The following is a 17,324-nucleotide window of genomic DNA, read 5'->3' on the forward strand; positions in this document are numbered from 1 at the left end:
TTTCTTGTTTTTGTAGAAATTCTGTTTTCATTTTATCATTTGGCTGCATCTTGTACTTACTAAGTTACTCTGCTCATAATGGCTTCGTTTTTCAAACTGACCAGATAATTGTGCAACGGAGTGATGTTTCAAAAGGCACAAAATACCCTGCTCATCTTGGCATTCCTGCTGGGCCAAGAGGCGAAGGCCCATTCCTAGGGGTGGTGAGCCCCCTCAAGGACAGCGTCCGTGGTCTGGGGCTGTCCCCCAGCCTGACGCAGCCTTGGGTCTTCCTTGTCCTGGTGTAAGTATTGGTGTCTGATTTCCTGAAACTGACAGCACAAGGCTCATCTGGGTTTAGGGGGAATGTTTGGAGTAAGAGTATGTTTTCCTGAATTGTGAAAGCCCTTGAGGACACTTTCATCATTGCTTTTCTTTTTTCTTTTTTGGGGTACCAGGAATCAAACGCAGGGCCTCACACTTGCCAGGCAGGCGCTATGCCACTGAGCTACATCCCCAGCCCATCATTGCTTTTCTGGAGTTGTAGATCCACTGGCTTTTCTCCCCTGACTGGGGGGAGATGGGGCCACAACAGGCAGGACAGGAGGGCTGGGGCCTAGGGGTGGTGACACCTCTGGAGGCCGGACCTTGGGCACGCAGGGTGAGGGCAGGTGCTGTGTGACCAGTGGGTCTGCCATGGGCTCACGTAGAGTGGCCATGCCCAGTCCTAGGGAGAGTTGGAGGCTTTAACAAGTCCCAAGTGCTGGTTGCACTGGGCAGGTGTGGTGAGGCAGGGATTCCCCAGTGGCCCCTCCCAGGGTGCTGGCTCCTGGCCCAAGGCCTCTGCCCTTTGCCACCTGTCGGCTCTGCAGTCGTCTCCTCCCCCGAGGCCCTCTCATCGAGCCTTTTCCATGAGTGGTAAATGACCCAGTGTTCAGCATCAAGGAGGTGAAGGTTCCCTGGAATGTGACATTTATATTGAACTACTTGGGCCAGGGCCAACTTCTGGAAGCCATGTCTCATGGAAACCTCAGAGAGTATGGCTTAGGCGTCTCAGAGAAGCCTCGTGCCTCGCGGCCTGTTGTGGTGCAGACGCCGACCCCATGTGTCCTGTTGTTGGGGTCCTCCCTCGTCGCTGCTCTAGGAGGAAGGCAGTGGCCGTGATGGGTGCAGTTGCGTTTAGGGTGCAGCCACTAGTTTCAGTCCTGGGCTGGGTCAGGGCAGCTCCCGAGAGATGTGTGGGCCTGAGCCTGGGCCTTGAGCTGCTCAGCAGTTGTGGCTTCGTTCCAGAGTTCTTGTTCAAAGTTGACTGGAAAATTGGCACCTGAAGCTGATGGAAACTGCTGATTTCTTTTGTCCCCTGTGTAACCATAGATACCATTGGAGGGTTGGTGACTTCTTACACTGATGCCCAGTCTCCAGGTGTCTTTTCTGTCACTCCAGCAAGCAAGTGCTCCCTGACAGCACATTGTCCTGCTGGAGGGACTGGAGAGGACTCAGGGCTGGGCGGGTGCAGGCTGCCAGGCCCAGATGCCTGGGCTCATGACTGTTCTTTCTGGAGAAGGAAGCTTCCAGCTGGAGTGCCAGCTGGCTGTGCAGTAGGGTGCTGTGTTACTTATAGGGCTGTCAGTTTTGTTGCTTCTGAGTTTATTACTGTGTCTCACAAGTTGTGATACAGAAGCATACTTCAAGTTGGACAGGTTTGGCTGGGAAAGACACAAAAGGACGAGCTTGGGTAAGATGGTTAATTCACATGTTCAGCCCCAAGTGCACTGGCATGATGGTGTCTTGGAAGGGCCCGCTTTTGGCTGAGACTGGGGTAGCTTTAGAATAAGCCCCCAAAGACACCTGTGTAGTTGGGGCATTGTGTGCTGGTGGCTCAGTCCCTGCCCACATCGGGCTCTTGTGGCTGCAGACAGTCAAGAAGAGGTGGGATCTTCCTTTCCAGTGGACAGTTGGTATTGATAGGTTTCATCATTTTCAAATAAACTTCCCAAGAATCAAATGAAAGGCTTGTGTCCCTCTTGTGGGGGTGTGGTGACCACAGCCCCACCCATCCCCAGGGAGACCTTGCTGGGGGGTGGTACAGTAGTGGTTGCCGTTCTCTGCACGCCCTGGCTGGATGCAGAGGCAGGCAAGCGAGGATGTCGATGGACACCTTGGACCTGGACCGTACCTGTGAGAGGGGCTGCTGTGTGCCAGGCAAGAGGGAGCCAGGTGACAGTCACACTGGTCCCTAAGTGTTAAATGATAGGGTTACCAGGAGGTTAAAGGGCTACCAGGAGGGGGCCGTGTCTCAAGTCTGACACCATTCCCCACTGCTATTTTTACTTACTTTGAGGGTGAACGGCTGCTGATGGCTGAATTGATTGTATGTTTCTGGGGACTCTTTCACCCGGAAGTCACATGTCTGATACTTACCAAGACTCAGTGGTGAAGCTGCTGCTGATGTCTCGTGGAAGAGGTACTTACGTTTGTAACTCCCCAGCCTTTGGGAAGCCGTGAAAGAGACTGAGGGTGCCAGGTGTGAGCTGTGGTCATTTGTACAGACAGGCTAGAGGACTAAACTGTCCGAACCTGAAAATGCACTGCGTCACAAGGCGTCGGATGCCCCTCACGCACAGAACACCGCAGCTCTGGGTGCTGAATCCTGCTCTGGTCAGCACACAGGCCTCGGCCTGCCACCAGCCGCTCTTCAGCACAGCTGGTGTTGCTTAGTGACAGTGGATGGTTGGGAGAGAGAAGAGCACTGTGGTCGTGGAGGTCATTTGCACCATCACAAAGCTGAAAAGTCGTGACCGGGGCTGTGTCTGCAGAGCAGAGGTGCACTTATGGGCCTGCCGGTCAGCAGAGCCAAGGACCTCGCACCAGGGCCCCAGGTCTGGGCCGACTGTACAGGAGGGAGTCTGCTGGCTTCTTAAGTGGTCTCCACAGCGGCCCTCCCCAGCAAGTGCTTCAAGTGTGGAGAGTTCTCCCTTTGGGGTGCCATGGGCACCTGAGCTGAGTCCTCACAGCCCCTGAGTGTGGGGACGATGCGGGTAGCCATTCCTGACAGACAGGTGGGCAGCAGGAGACAGGTCAGTGAAGAGAGCTGAGGGCCGAGTCCGAGCCATTCTTGGTGAGTAACTCCCTCGAAGTCCAAGGGCAATTACTTTGAAATGAGGCTTTCGGGGTTCCTGGGTCACTGCTCTCGCTGTCTGTGGTGGCGATGCTCCAGCCCCAGGGTAGTTTGCTGCCCCACTACCTGCAGGTGGTGGGAGCAGTGCATTCACAGCCCTCCTGTCTCTATTATTTTGACTGGGCCTGTGACCGTGGGCAAACAAGTCAGCCTCGGGGCTCCACCTGCTCACTGGTAGAGGGCGGCTGAAGAAAACAAACAAGATTGCATCTGCGCCAAGCGCCCAGCTGTACGTTCCTGGACACTTGCCCTGGAGCCTGGGTCCGTGGTCAGTCCTCCGTGTCAGCCAGGTTGGGTGCCCGCCTGCTTGGGCTGGGCCACCTAGCCACGCTGGGGCTCCGCCGGCAGCGATGCTGCTGCCTGTTTGGTTCTCCCTGCACCTGTGCCGCGACGGCTGCCCAGCCCTGGGAGCCTCCTTTGACTGCAGCGCTCCCGTCTGCTGGCACCCCGCGCCTGCCCTCCGGTCTGGTCTGGGCGCAAGCTGTTCCTCCACACACGGCCCCCTGACTTGGGCTCCGACATCCTGGCATACCTTGAAGACATCTCCTGCCTCATCTCCGGGTATGAGTGCCCAGCGCCCCAACTTGGCAGAGGTTGCCTAGGTGACCCGAAGACAGTTGCAGTGGAGGCAGAGCACTCAGCCCTCCCTGGTCTCCACGTGGCCCCTGTGCCCTGGGGAGCTGCTGCTGAGCAGAATGGAGCCCACCTGTGTGACCAGCACCCCAGCTCCCCCTAAGCTGAGGGCTGTGGGGTACAGTCTCTGCTTCCCCTCCTTCCGTGGAGGTCCTCAGGGCCCAGGGAGCAGGTGTGGGTGGGGTCTGCGGGACACCTGTGCTCCCAGCACACCGAGAGGCAAGAGGGTTGAAAGTTTTACCCCACCCTGAGCAACTTAGCAACTTAATGAGACCCTATCTCAAAATTAAAAAGGGCCAGGGATGAACCTCTTAGGTTCAATCTCCAGTACTAAAAAACAAAACAAGAAATGCTCACAGCTGTGAAAGTGCGTCACCGATAGTGATGGGGCTGCCCCTCACTGACGGAGCTAAGCCCTGCCCCAGTGTCCTGGTGAGCAGCAGCTCTCCTGCATGTGTGGGTACAGAGCTGGCGGTGATGCATGTGATGAACGTCTCCTGTCTTGCTGCTGGCCCTGTCTGTCCCTGATCGTTCCCTACCTGAAGCTGTGGCCTGCAGCGCCCAGGAGCTCAGTGCTCGGGCTCTGACTGTGCCTGGGCCCCTACCTGCTGCTCCGCCGTCATGGAGGGTTATGGGTTTGTTCCGGCCGATGCTGTCTGGACCATGGGGTTGCAGGACAGGTGTCTCCAGACCTCTGTTTTGGTAGGTCCTGTCTGTAGATCTGGTTTCTCTTCTGGATGGCGGGGTTTGCTCGGACGCTGGAAGGAGCCCTGGGCATGCTGGGTCTGCCTGCTGCTTTGCTCTCTCCCCATGGTGTCCGGACAGGAGGAGCATCCTGAGGTGCCCCTCGGGCCTCTGCTGTCCCCCTGAGCTATGACTGCTCACAGCCTGCTAGCTCCAGCGCACAGCCGCATGGGTCACGGATGCCTTTCTGCAACGCCGCATCCTAAACTCAGCCTGAGGTCTGCGTGAGTACACGTTTCTCTTCTTTGCAGGAGACTCCGGCTGGCTTGCCTTGACCCTCTGCCCCTTTGTCTGTTCTGACTGTCCACAGTGGGCAGTTCAGTTTTCAAAAGTCTTAAAATATATTGGTAGTGTTCCTATCCATGGGATTAGGCCTTTTGGGTGACCTGTTTTTTTTTTTTTTTTTTTGCATTTGTCACATGAATATACGAACAAGAGGCTGGCTAGCCTCCTGGCCTGTTGGCTTGGGGCGTCACTGGGATAGGATCTTTCTCACACCTCACTGTTCCATGTGAGCTCCCTTGTGATCGCTGGCCTGGGAAAGTCACTAGGATCAGTGGATGGCATCACCTTCAACAGATTGGAGTTAGAAGTTGATGACAAAAACAAGTAAAGAGCAGCTGGGCTTTTGCCCAGACGTGTAGCCAGTGCCTCCTGCTCATCCACCGCACTCAGTGTGGAAGAGTGCTGACTGCATGAGCTTTGTTGTCTTTTTACATCTGGGTGCATTCTTAGCTGAACTCGAGAGTGTTGTATCTAGATATTACTGGAAAGTCCTTGGGCGTCTTGCACTTACTTCAGGCTCGCACCAGTTTTGCATCATCTCAGTTGGGTATTAAATGGAGTTTCAGAATTGGCAGCGGAGCAAACCAGATGTGTGTGTTCCAAAACACAGTGTGTTTGGACCCAGGCTTGCCTTAGTAGGCGGCTTCGAACTCCTACCCTCTGCCATTTTTCTTTTGTCTGAAAAATTACTGGCTCTGCTTCAGAAATGTACGAGGGAAAACCCAGCAAAAGAAGCTGGGAAGCAGCACATGCCCACATGCCGCCCCCACGCGTCCCCGGCGTGACAGTGATGTGTGGCCCCTTGGGAACTCCCCTCAGGTTCAGCCATGGGCTAGCTGGACGCTGGGAGGTGATGCTCCTGGCCACTGGCCTGGGAGCTGGCCTCTCTCCGTTCCAGTTAGATATTTCTGCATTCCAGAGCCTGTTTGGAAAAGCCACAGGCCAGGGCTCTGCTCCATGCTCAGAGCAAGCAGGAAGAAGGAAGCTGAGAGTTCATCACCAGAGAGGAGTGGGAGCTCATCCTGTGTGCCTCACTCGTGATGGCTCCGTCAGGCCTGCTCCTTCCAGAGAGGCCACAGGCTTCCATGGCAGCAGCGGTAGACCGTCCTCTTTTGGGCCTGCACGAGGCACCTCCCCAAGTGCACCCCCTGGTTGGCGCTGGTGAAGGACTTGTCTTAGGTGGGTGGGCTTGCTCTTTGCTACCTCGTGATCCTGCCCAAGTCAGCAGCCTGCACTCTTCAGGGGGCTGAGTGGTACGTCCAGGCGCTCTCAGGCACAGTGAAGTGGGCAAATCAAAGACTGCCTTGAAACGGATTTCTAGAGCACTTCCAGGCCTCATTTTGCTCATTAAAATATGTCCCCGTCACCCTTGCACCATGTGAGGGCTGTCGGGGCGGTTTGCTTTAGAGGGAATGGAAGTGCTTTTGCTTTTAGAGGGAATGGGAGTGCCTTCTTGTGTCTGTGTCAAGGGCCTAATGACTGTGGTCACCACCACAGTGTCCCCTTGCCCCTCCAGCAGGAGCCTGTGCCCCTGTGGACTGCTTGTGTCCCTTCTGCCTGGCTGTGGGATTGGTCCTGGAGGACTCCACACCTCCTGTCTTTGTGGTCTTGCCTGGTTACTGAGGCTCATCATTTCACTGTGAGAACCTCCTGTGTGGGAAATCTGACAGTGCACAGGCTGCCACAAGAGCAGGGCCCCACCCAGCCGGCAGGCTCAGCACGCCCCAGGGACTGCTGATGATTTTTGAGCTGGCTTGTGCACAAGCTAACGAGGAGCTAGACACAGACTGAAACCTGTATAGTCAAACACTTGGAGCTTTCTCTTAGTAGGGACAAATGGACCGATTGGTAGGTCAGTTGCTTTTAGCTTGGCCTCCTTGCTTACACTGTGGAGCACCCGAAGGACCCACGTCTCTGTCATCAGTCTCCAGTGGTGTGAGGGGCTCCTGATGGCATGTGTTTAAGCAGAGGAAACGGAGCACTAGAACTGCCCCAGCCTCATTGCCGTCTGTGGGGTGTGGGTGAACTCCACCCAGCCTGCATCTGCTCCATCGCAGAGTCACCGGTGTCTAGGAAGTGGTCACGTTGCTCTGGAGCAGTATTCACAGGCGAAGCGCACTCACTCTGCCATTGTGCTGGGAGCTGGCGTCAGCCCATGATGGTGGGTGGGCCTGGTCACTCAGGACAGCACCTCCTGAGTGGGGACCGCAGACCTGTGGGGACCGTGGTCCCAAGACCATAGCCAGAGCCGAGCAGTCCGGGTCTGCGCAGTGCCTCCGCAGGTTGGTGCCTGCCTTGTGCCAGCCTGGAGACCGCACCCAGATCATGTCTCAGTTACCAGCCTCTTCCTGTAACAGGCTGAGGTGGTGGCTTGCAGGTGCCTCCCCGTGGTAGGCTCTGATGTGGCCCTGGTCTCACTGGCTCCTCTGTGGGAGATGAGAAGACATGCCTGGGTGGGCCGAGGGACACTTCTGCCAAGGGAACCTCCATGTGTCCTGCTGAGGGAGCTCAGAGCCGCCTTGTCCTGGCCACGGTGTGTGAGGTTGTACCCATTTTGGTTTCTTCCAGATAGAGACAGGCTGTAAGTAGAATCTTTGTTTTCCACTCAGGATAGTAATTTAGACAACTTTAAGAAAAGTTTGGCAGACTCTGGAAAAAGTTTTCTCTGGAAAAAAAAAAAAAAAAAGTAATGACAGTATTGTGTATGGTGGCAAAACCAAAACTGGTGAGGGATCATCTGTGGAGAGGCGAGTGTACTGCGGTGCAGTGGGCGCTAGGGACACAACACAGTGCTGGTGAGTGGCGCCAGGTCACAGCCAGGGCCGGGCAGGGCCGGGCAAGCCCTTCAGCGTGCCAGGAGCCTCAAGGGACTTCCGGATTTGGGCAGCGGGGAGGAGAGGAGCCAGCACTGCTGCTGTCTCTCAGGCAAGCAGGGAAGAGGGCGCTGCATCTGGCCGGGGCGTCTCCCAGCCACCGCCCCCTGGAGCAGCAGCAGACGGCCTGGGACATCAGAGCGATCGTTGTCTTAGGGCAGCGGGCTCTGGGTGACTTTTTTTTAACCTCCTTTATATTTCTCGGAATTAGATCTTTTTAATAGTAGCCTTGTATTTATATAATTAGAAAAAGTCCAATAAAGCTGCTGCTTTGTGTGTGAGGAGGAAAGAGCTTTCAGAGTCAGACTTGGTTCCCAGCCGCAGGCAGCGCTGTGCTGCCGTCAGGTGCTTGCGCGGGGCGATGGTCAGGCTTTGCTTCTCCTGTACAGAGCTGGGCCTTTCCCTCCCTGCAAGGTCACTTGCAGCCTGTGCTTCTCCCTCACACAGGGCCCTGGCTGGGCCGCTTATCTGGGGTGCAGTCGCCAGCTCCTCTCCGTGCCTGGCGTCCCCCACTGTGGCCAGGCCCCGCAGCCCGTGGGGGCAGGCAATGAGAGGCCGGGACCTGGGTTTGAGCCGCACACATGGAGTGTGTCACTCAGCTGGGAAGCACTTAGCAAGCCCATCCAGCGCGCTGACTGCCCCGGGTCCGGCTGAGTGTCCCTGCTCCCTTTCGTGCACAGTTGGGCCAGCTTCTTACATCGTCGCCGTTGCCACAGAAGAGATTGGGAAGTGCTGAGCTTTACCGTCTTTGGGATTGCCCCGTACACAGCCCCGTGGAGGCCACTAAGGGCAGCGCCAGGCGGCTCCCGCCCTGTGGCGAGGGGGCTCCTCCCAGAGCAGGAGCACGGATGGCACCTTCCCCAAAACTGCTGCGACTCCAACAGTTTCATTAAAAATAGTGACGATTTGACATGAAAGTCATTTATTGCAGAATCTCTTCAAATGTGAAGTGCTTACAAAACTGTGGCTTCATTATAACTTAGAATTTCAAAGCGTTGCATGAGCTTTTAAGTGAGTCCAGCACTTAGCAAGCTAGCCCTGAGTCACGGCAGCTGCGAGGGCGAGGAAAGGGTTTCTGTGCGCCGCTTCTCCCCGCCTCCTCCCCGCAGGTCCCTCTCCAGCCTCTCCCTCCGCACTCGGCCTCCCCAGCCACGGGCCATGTGTGCCCCCCAGCCTCTGCCGGGAGCGCGCTCCGGCTCCAGCCGGCCTTCACTGGCCCCGGAGAACAGACCTCTGGATGTTGCCCTCTAGCAGCGAGTGGCCCGGGTTCGTGCGCATCTCACCAGGAGCTGCGGGTGGCTCACCAGAGTCTGCAGGGACCTCGTGCCTGAGTGAGGAGGGCTCAGGTCAGAGGGGCAGCGGGCAGGGCCTGTCCGCTAGAGACCTGGCTCCACTGATCCTGAGGCAATTAAAGAACAGTGCACGCCCCCGGGCTCAGCCCCCTAGCAGCAGCACACAACTGCATGCCTGTGGGTGCTGCAGGCCTGGGCGGGTGCAGAGGCCCTGGAGGAGGGGTGCGGAGGGGCTCGGGGCCAGGGTGCCCATGTGCACATGCGAATGCGCGCGCCCACGCGTTTGGGGCTGGGTTTACGGGGCCGGGAGTTGTGTAGGGGCACATTCTTACCTGTGTGCAGTGGGGCAAGGCACACCAGGGCAGTGACCAACCACAGGTGTGTGATGACTTGGAGCCCAGAGCTTTGCAGTGGGCTCTGGCGCTGAGGTTCTGGCCTTTCCACATGTGAAGCCTGGCCGCCTCCCTCTCCACAAGGCCCAGCCCCTCCTTTGCCCTCAGGGTGCCCTTGCAGCTTGGGGGAGGTGAGGTGGCACGGGGGGTACACAGACCACCCTCCTACGTCTGCTCGGCCTTCTGCCCTCACCCAGCACGCCGGGAAGCTTCTCCCTGTGATGTGGTCAGACGCAGCTGGGGCCAGGTGGTGCCCTGCAGAGTGCTGGCGGCGGGGGTGGGGCAGCACAGGCACAGGGTGGCGAGGGAGATGGCCCCACTGTGCCAGCTGTGCAGGAGACAAACAGGATGCTGCGGCCCCCACCCCAGCCACCTGTCTCAGCAGGGCCTGATCCTTGTGTGTGGGGAGAAGTGAGTGGTGGTCATGTGCGTGCTGAAAGGGTCACTCTGCCCGCCAAGGGGACTTGGCCTGGAGTGGGGGTTGGCAGCAGGGTCACATGATGCTCGTAGAAGCATGGAGTTTGGCGCAGGTGCTGTCTCACCACGCTGGCTGCCCTATCGCCTCGGCTGTGTTGATGTGGCCTAATCCCAGGACGGGCTGGGCATGTGAGGCCAGCTGCGAATGAGACAGTCTGCCTGCACTAGCGCCTCAGAGCCTCTGGGGTCCCAGGGACACAGCCACACGCTCCGAGAGCACAAGGCAGGGGAAGCTGCACTCTGCACGGATGCGGGGAGATGGTGCGTAGAATGACATGTAGAATTCTGGTAATGGTCTCAGAAGACAGCAGCGTGGTGAGGTCGACATTCTGCAGGGCAGCAGCTGCAGGCCGCGTCGCCAGCACAGGGTTTAGAACAGTGGCCTGACTCTGGCAGCTCTGCAGCCTGTGGACACCTTCCTGCTTGAGGCACAGCCTTCGTGTCTGCCCTGTGTGCCAGAGGGAGGTCACGCTTGGGCCCTTACCACTGTGGCACTGCCTATGCCACTCTTGAAAGAGGCAGAGAGCCCAACGTTCAGCTGGCCGTGTTGGGTACCTGCTTCGGCCTTTCTACCGCCTCCTTGCCCACCTGGAGGAGCTTTTCCTTTCTCTCCAGTTAAAACCTTTAGAAGCTGCACGGTGCCGAGCTCTTGTCCTCTCCCTGGCTTCTTCCTGGCTGCCCTGACTCAGGCCTTTGCTTCCTCTGCCCAGCCCTGCAGCCCACCTCACCCACAAGCCCAGCCTGCACCCCCCAGCGGAGGAAAACTTGATAGCCTGGAGTATAGCCCACTTGGCCACAGAGCTATGGGGTGCTGGCCCTGAGGTGTCCTGCCCAGTTTCTGGAGAGGAGGTGTCTATGCGGACTGCAGAGTCCTCTGGCTGTAGCCAGAGCATTCTTCCCTACCTCTGTGGAGCCAGGAGATCACAGTGATCTTTGGAGACTTGAGGTACAGAAGTTTCAGGTGACTCAGCTGGCTGGAGTAAAATTCAGAGACGAAGCTGTGTGCCCACTTGGGTTCAGGCTTACCACAAGTCCCATTCCTGACCACTGCCCGCCGCCCTGTGTAAACCACAGGGGTGCGCGTGTGACAGTGCTTGCCGTCTGCTTGTGCGTGCTCTTTAGCAGTGCTTTGAGATTTACAAATCGTGCAAGCAACATTCTCACTGGCTATTAGTGGCTGGCTTTGATTTACGGTGGCATTTGGGTTTAGAGTGTACACAGTGACATCTCTTAGTCTGAAAAGGTCTTTCTGTGGCCCTTTCAGGAATTCCGATTTTTGGTCACGCAGAATGTTAGCAGCATAAGGGTTCTTTTCAGTGTGTCCGCCAGCTCAGCCTTGCAGCATGGAAGCCTGGGTGGGGCTTACATGAAACACGGAGGAGCCAGACCTTTCTGGGTCTGGAGGAAGCTGGCTGGGTGCAGGTCCCCCGACCCATCCCTTTCCCTCAGGGTGGCTTGTCAGCTCTAGCCACTGTGCTCCCGCAGTCCCCCACCCCTAAGACTCTGTCCCTCCCTCCTTTTCACAGGGCTGCCTGCAGCCACCATGTCCCTGGCCACCCTGGCTCCTGGACCCTCCCCTCTGGACCTTCTCTGTAGGTCCAGGTGCCCTACCACCCCCTGGAGGCTCCTGGCTCTGGAGGCAGTGTCCCCAGGGAACCCTGCCCCACGTCTCTGTAGCTCAGCGAATAGCGCCACCCCCCACGCCCTCCCCTTGGCAGGGCCTGTGCATCCCCTCCCTGTGGGCTCCATCCCCCCAGGGCCACCACCCAGCTTAGAGCCTGTGAGGGGCAAGAGGGAGACAGGCGGCTGCGGCTTCTGCTGGTCCCAGGGATGGCCGAGCTGGGGTAGGAGCCTTCCAGGGCTTTGCCCTGACTCTGGCCTGCCTTTCCTGAGAGCCGGCAGACATCTGGCTGGGATGAGGGAGAATTCACTTAGGAAATGCTCCCCAGGTCAGGGGATCCTGACAGGGGACACAGAGAGCTTTAAAAACTTGAGATAAAATTCATGAATCACAGAACTGTCTAATAAATTGATTAATGGGAAATAAATATTTAAGGAACATTCCTAATCTCTGAGTGGGCAGCAATCCTGCTTTGAATAAAGCTCCAGCATTCTCACGTCCCTCCCTTCTTAGGCTTTAGCGAGTTGCAGATGGAGCGGCCCTGCACCCCTGGGCCCATTGCACCCTCAAGGACCACCAGCCCCTCAGGAGAGGCAGGGGTCCCCACCCGCCTGACACTGAGGCCCTGCTTCCAGAACAGAGCTTTTCCACTCAAAGCCTCAGTTTTATTTTAGACTGAGCTGCTTGGTTAAAATAAAGTGAAACCACAATTCCTGCAGAAGGCAGGAATAATAAAACCGTACCCTGTAAGTCAGAACGGAAGGGGAGAACTAGAAGTTTCCGTTGATGAATTCTTCAAACAACAGAATTCAGACACTGAATGGACTGCTTGCCTTCCTTGCTCCCTAGCAAGCACGGAGCCCCTGGCATTACCAGCTGACGTCCGTGCCCTGCAGACTGGGGGCTGGGGTGACCAGGGCACGTGGCGATGGGCGCTGGGCCCTGGTGGCAGAGCTGCAGGCGGCGTGCCTGGCATTTTTGGGTTGAGTGCCAAGCACGTGTTTTTGTGGGCTTGAAATTTGCCTGGGAGCCAGTTAGGAAGGTAGGCCCTTCCCTGCAGCGCGTGTGCAGAGGGAGGGTGCGGGCCGGGCCTGCACAAGGACTCGAGCCTGGCTGACCCTCTTCAGTGCCTAGCTCTGTGCCGCTGGTCTTTCCAAACTCACTCACTCTTTGTGGCCAGTGGAGGCCGAGGACTGGCCCGCTCCCCGTCACAGGCTGGAGCAGGGACCCAGAGAGGCTGGGTTGGGGTGGCTGTGGGGCTGGGCCCATGCAGACACAGGCTGGACGATGGGTTGTCCCCATTGGTCTGTCTCCTGGTGCCCAGCCAGGGGTGTGGCTTTACGTGTCTGCTGCAAAGCTGGCCCCTCCCTCAGCCTCCTGGCGCCCTGGGAAGCAGGACTGTGGCCCAGGACCCGCTGGCCACTCAAACAGGACCATGGATGAAAGGTGTCATTCTTTGAGACAGCCCCACCCTTTGACTCAGCCATGTGAGAGTCACATTCCAGTGTAAGTTTTGGAGGGGACACACCGTAGCCAAACCACTGCAGTCAGATGTCACAAAACATTCTCTTAATTTTTTTTCAACCATTTAAAAATGTGAAAAGGCTTTCACAGTCATCCAGGATCGCGTGAGGTGCGGTCTTGGCTCGTGTGTATACAGACGAGGCAGCAGACTCGGCCGGGGAGCCCTGTCTGTCTGCCCACGCGGCTTAGGTCAGGAGGAGTGCACTTGAGGCAGCGTGAGCATCTTTGAAGAGCTGTGTGTGCTCCGTAACGGGACACGCAAGCATTGTTCAAAAGGGGCTTCAGAGGTTCTCGTGGCTCAGTCCAGGCACAGCAGGCCCTGGGTTTGCAAGGCCTGTGCCAGCTGTAGCCTCCTCTGTAGACCAGGGCGGGCTCTGCCAGGGGCTTGCTGCATGGGCACTGCCATCCTGCATGTGACTGCTGGGGCCCTCTTGTGAGAGACCCCATGGGTCCCTGCAGCTGGGCCTATGACTGGCTTGTCTCTGAGAGAGGCCTGGTCCTGCCTGCCCAGCCACCTGCCCTGTTCTGAGTCACAGGTGGCCTCAAGGGAAGTGGCCTGGCACACGGGTGTTCGTGGAGGAACACGCTTGCGGCTCATCCAGAGACCCACTGTGCGCCTCCCCTGCGCACTTCCCAGGGTGGGCCAGCTGGTGGAAGGGACTGGCGAGGGTGGAGACTGCCTGACCTGCTGCTGGGCGCCCTCTCGCCCAGCTGCCTCTCCCACCCGCCCCGCTCCTTCTGACCTTTGCAGTCAGAACTCTTCCTGACAGCTGCTGCCGTGTGAGGTCTCGAGGGTTTGTTTCTAAGCTCATGCTGGCATTCTGTCTCTTCTCCAACACTTGCCTGAGCTGAAGACATGGACTCTTCCTGGTTCACAGGGCGTGATCAGGAGCTAGCTTTGGCTCACTCCGAAAGCCCTGCTTGTCTTCTGCGTAATGGTTTCAGACTAACACTGTTTGGCGCGTGGGTGTCACACACGGACACACTTGCACTGGAACCGAAGCAGAGGTCATTCTGACCTGGGCGGCGGGAGGCATGGAGCCGAGTCCTCGCTGGGCCAGACAGTGAGAAAGAAGCTTACTTGTCCAGACCCCAGAATGTTGGGCTCCAGGGACCGAGAAAGTGAGGCCTCGCTCCGTACCCTTCGAAGAGTGGCATGTGGACACATGGACAGGCACCTCAGCCGGGGAGCTGTGTGCTTCCACCCCTCACCGCCACGGCCGACCTGGTCCGCACCTGTTACTTCCCTCCACTGTTTCCCTTTTGCCCTTCCTCCCCGTGCATTCCTTTTTGTAGTTATTTATGGCCTTTCGCCATCTCAGGACCATAATGAGGAAAACTTGTTTGGCAGTTATGTCTAACCCCAGAACCTTAGCTCTGACGTGTGTCTTTTTACAGCCTGTGTGTCCCTGTCCACTGTGACGCAGCTAATTCTGTGAAAATGGGCTTATTAGAGTGCTTAATGAAACACGGAGCAACAAAGTATTTCCTCTCGTACACAGGCTCACCGTGGGGCTGCTCAGGAGAGCGGGCATCTGCTGGCCCTGCAGCCCTTGCTGTGCTGACCAAGCTGCATTGTCCTTCCAGGTGCTACAGGGAGCCCAGCTAATCGCTGTGGCCTCCTCGGATCCTGCCGCAGCTGGCGTGGATGGGTCATCTCTCCAGGGCAGTGACATCCAGGTGCAGTATGTCCAGCTGGCGCCTGTGAGCGAGCACACAGCCACAGCACAGGTGAGTCCTCGGCCTCCTCGGCAGGCCGCCCTGCTCCTCCGTGCTCTCTGCTGTGGGGTTTCCGCTGCGGCTTCCTCCTGGGGGAGATCAGAAGGCAGGAGCACGTTTGGGGATTCTGTCCTTACAAGCCCTGAAAATGCGAAGGTGGGGAGGCGGACCCAGGCCTGGCCTCGAAGCAGGGGCGGGTGTTGACAGGGATGTGCTTCATCAGTGATGATGCAGGAGGCCCGGGACAGCTGGTCACACCACCTGGGCAGGCCCCTCGCCTTCCGCCCCCACCTCCAGCCAGCGGGTGGCAGCCTACTCGGGAGCTCCATGCGCTCGCCCTTTCCCGTGTGGCAGGAGCCTGCTCCGCACAGCCAGCCAAGAGTGATAGTGCTGGCTGCTCGCTCACCTCTGGCCTGGCTGCCGTAGGTGGAGGATGCTCGCTGCACTGCCACGGCAGGGTCGGGGAGGGGGTTGCTGTGGCCCCTGCTTGGTGCACCTTGGTTCTGGGACACCAGGCAGCTGGTGTCAGGCTCTGCCAGCCGTGTGTGTTTGGAATGGCTAATTCTAGACTTAAGGTGCTTCCTGTTGCTGCGGGAGTGGCTACCAAGTCCATCCTGGGAGGGCCAGGCGCTGTTTCCTGTGCCTGGAGCCACACAGGGAAGCCTGGCAGGGAGGCTGCGCACGGCAACTTCTTGTGTGGGCCATAGGCACAGGAATCGCCCCGCCCCCAGGAGCACGCCCAGCTCAGGCTGTGCCCTGCTCCACCTGCAGCTCACCCTGGCACACTGGCTGCCTCCCGTGTCTGCTCCTAGCCTCTCTGCGGCCCGTGCTGAGCACCTACATATATCTCACTGCCATCGGCAGAAGCCCCAGACTTGCCGCTGAGGCCTCAGCTCCTGAGCCCGGAGCACAGCAGGTCCTCCTCGGGATGCTGCTGAGGAAGTGGCCTGGGTCCCAAGTGGCCAGAATGGTTGAGCTGTGGTGTGTGGTGGCTCAGTGCTTGAGCTCTCTCCTGTCCTGGCAGTGCCCTCCCTCTGTAAGGAAGCAGTGTGTGGGTGTCCTTCATAAAGACAAAAGCGCAGCTTAGAGTGCTTCAAGGACTGTCAGGCCTCACATCCCCAAGGACTTCTGCTTTGGCAGCACCTTAGCTTCTTTTGCCTTCTCCTGTGTGGACACCGTGCCTGAGTCCTGCAGCCATTCCTGGGTGTGCATAGGCGCCCCAGTGCGGCTGAACCCTGGGAGGAGGATCAGTGACTTATTCTAAGATCCTCACTCTTCTCTGGTCCTAAAAGAAAGCTGTGAGCACAGCTTTCATGTGCCTCCAATGTCTGCAAGTTGCGGGCCAGGCTTAGGTCTGCAAGAGGGAGCAGGGGGAGCTGGCCCTGAAATGCTTCTCTGGGACACTGAGGCAGTGTTACAGGTGGCAGCTTGACACCGAGCGCCTGGGTCAGAATAGTGGTTGAGCTCGTGAGGTCAGCCAGTCCTGCTTCCTCCAGCAATGATGTAAAAGTCGGTAGCAGTGGCCACAGTGACCCTGCTGAGGGGTAGGAAATAGCTGGCCAGGACTGAACGCTGCCCTGAGCACCATGGCAGGCAGGGGGAGCTTCCTCCCAATCCCAGAGCTCCTCAGAGCTGCCTGTGTGTGTGTGCGTGTGTGCACGCTTCACTCGGCTACTCAGAGCAGGTGGTGGCCCGGAGGTGCGCTGGTGGGCTTTCTCCAGAAGGGCCCTCCTGTCTCCCCCCTTGCAGACGGCTGAGACCCTGCAGCCCACCCTGCAGCCTGAGATGCAGCTGGAGCATGGGGCCATCCAGATCCAGTGAGGCAGGGCAGCCACCACCACCAGGACTGTACCACGCCAGCGGCCCAGCTGACGACCTGGTCTCCACACCCTGCTCTTGAAGTTGGCTGGGGGTGACCGCGTGAATTCTGCTGCCGTGCGTGTGAAAGCCGCCTCCGCCAGGGGGACCGTGTCCCAGTCTCCCCATGCAGGGAGGGCCCTCGGTTTGAGCCACACTGACAGTGTCTACAGGGGAAGCAGCACGGAGCGTGTAAAGTACACTTGGAAAATCAAGAACTACAATATTTTGTTTAAACAGCTTTTTTTAATTTGCTATGGTGTTTATAACAAAAAAGAAAATTGAAAAAAAACTGGAGTAGCAGAAGCCTTTTGCTGTTGTGCTCTGTTCAGTGTCATGAAAACAGGTGTTTGCAAAAGAAAGCTAATGATTTTGACGGAAATATTGCTTACCTACTTTTCTAGGGGGACATGCCCCCACACACTGTAATTATGCATTTCTAATGAAATAAACTGTATTTATGACCACAGAAGCCTCTGTGCTATTTCGTCTTGAGAGGTTTTGTCTGGGGGCCCCCTTGCTCCTGGGGTGGGGTGTCTGGGGAATCACTGCTTAGGCTGCCTGTCACAGAGGCAGGAGTTGCAGGCACCCCAGGGACAGTAGAGCCCACTGCCAGGTTGAGGGAGCTCTCAGAAGCAAAGGTGAATTCATCTAGTGCCAGGAGGGGCAGCGCGGGATCCTCACAGGAAAGTCTTTTCCAAAGAGGCCTTGGCATCACAGCATTCTGCAAGGCAGGGAGGACAGTTCCGC

At 57.6% G+C, this 17,324-nt stretch overlaps 1 protein-coding gene across 7 annotated transcripts in view; it reads left to right on the forward strand.

The window, feature by feature from the left end:
* Positions 1-17,046, forward strand: part of Banp (BTG3 associated nuclear protein) — an 87,477-nt gene extending 70,431 nt beyond the window's left edge. For all 7 annotated transcript variants that reach the window (XM_013507969.1, XM_013507967.1, XM_005411014.2 and 4 more), the window contains 2 exons: positions 14,586-14,729; positions 16,467-17,046. In XM_013507969.1, coding sequence (XP_013363423.1) covers positions 14,586-14,729; positions 16,467-16,538 — 216 coding nt within the window. In that variant the 3' untranslated portion in view covers positions 16,539-17,046. The remainder of the gene's footprint in view (positions 1-14,585; positions 14,730-16,466) is intronic.
* Positions 17,047-17,324: the final 278 nt, after the last annotated feature.

This window comes from Chinchilla lanigera, unplaced genomic scaffold (assembly GCF_000276665.1).
Source record: "Chinchilla lanigera isolate Chin_1 unplaced genomic scaffold, ChiLan1.0 scaffold00140, whole genome shotgun sequence".
In the NCBI taxonomy this organism is placed as follows: domain Eukaryota; kingdom Metazoa; phylum Chordata; class Mammalia; order Rodentia; family Chinchillidae; genus Chinchilla; species Chinchilla lanigera.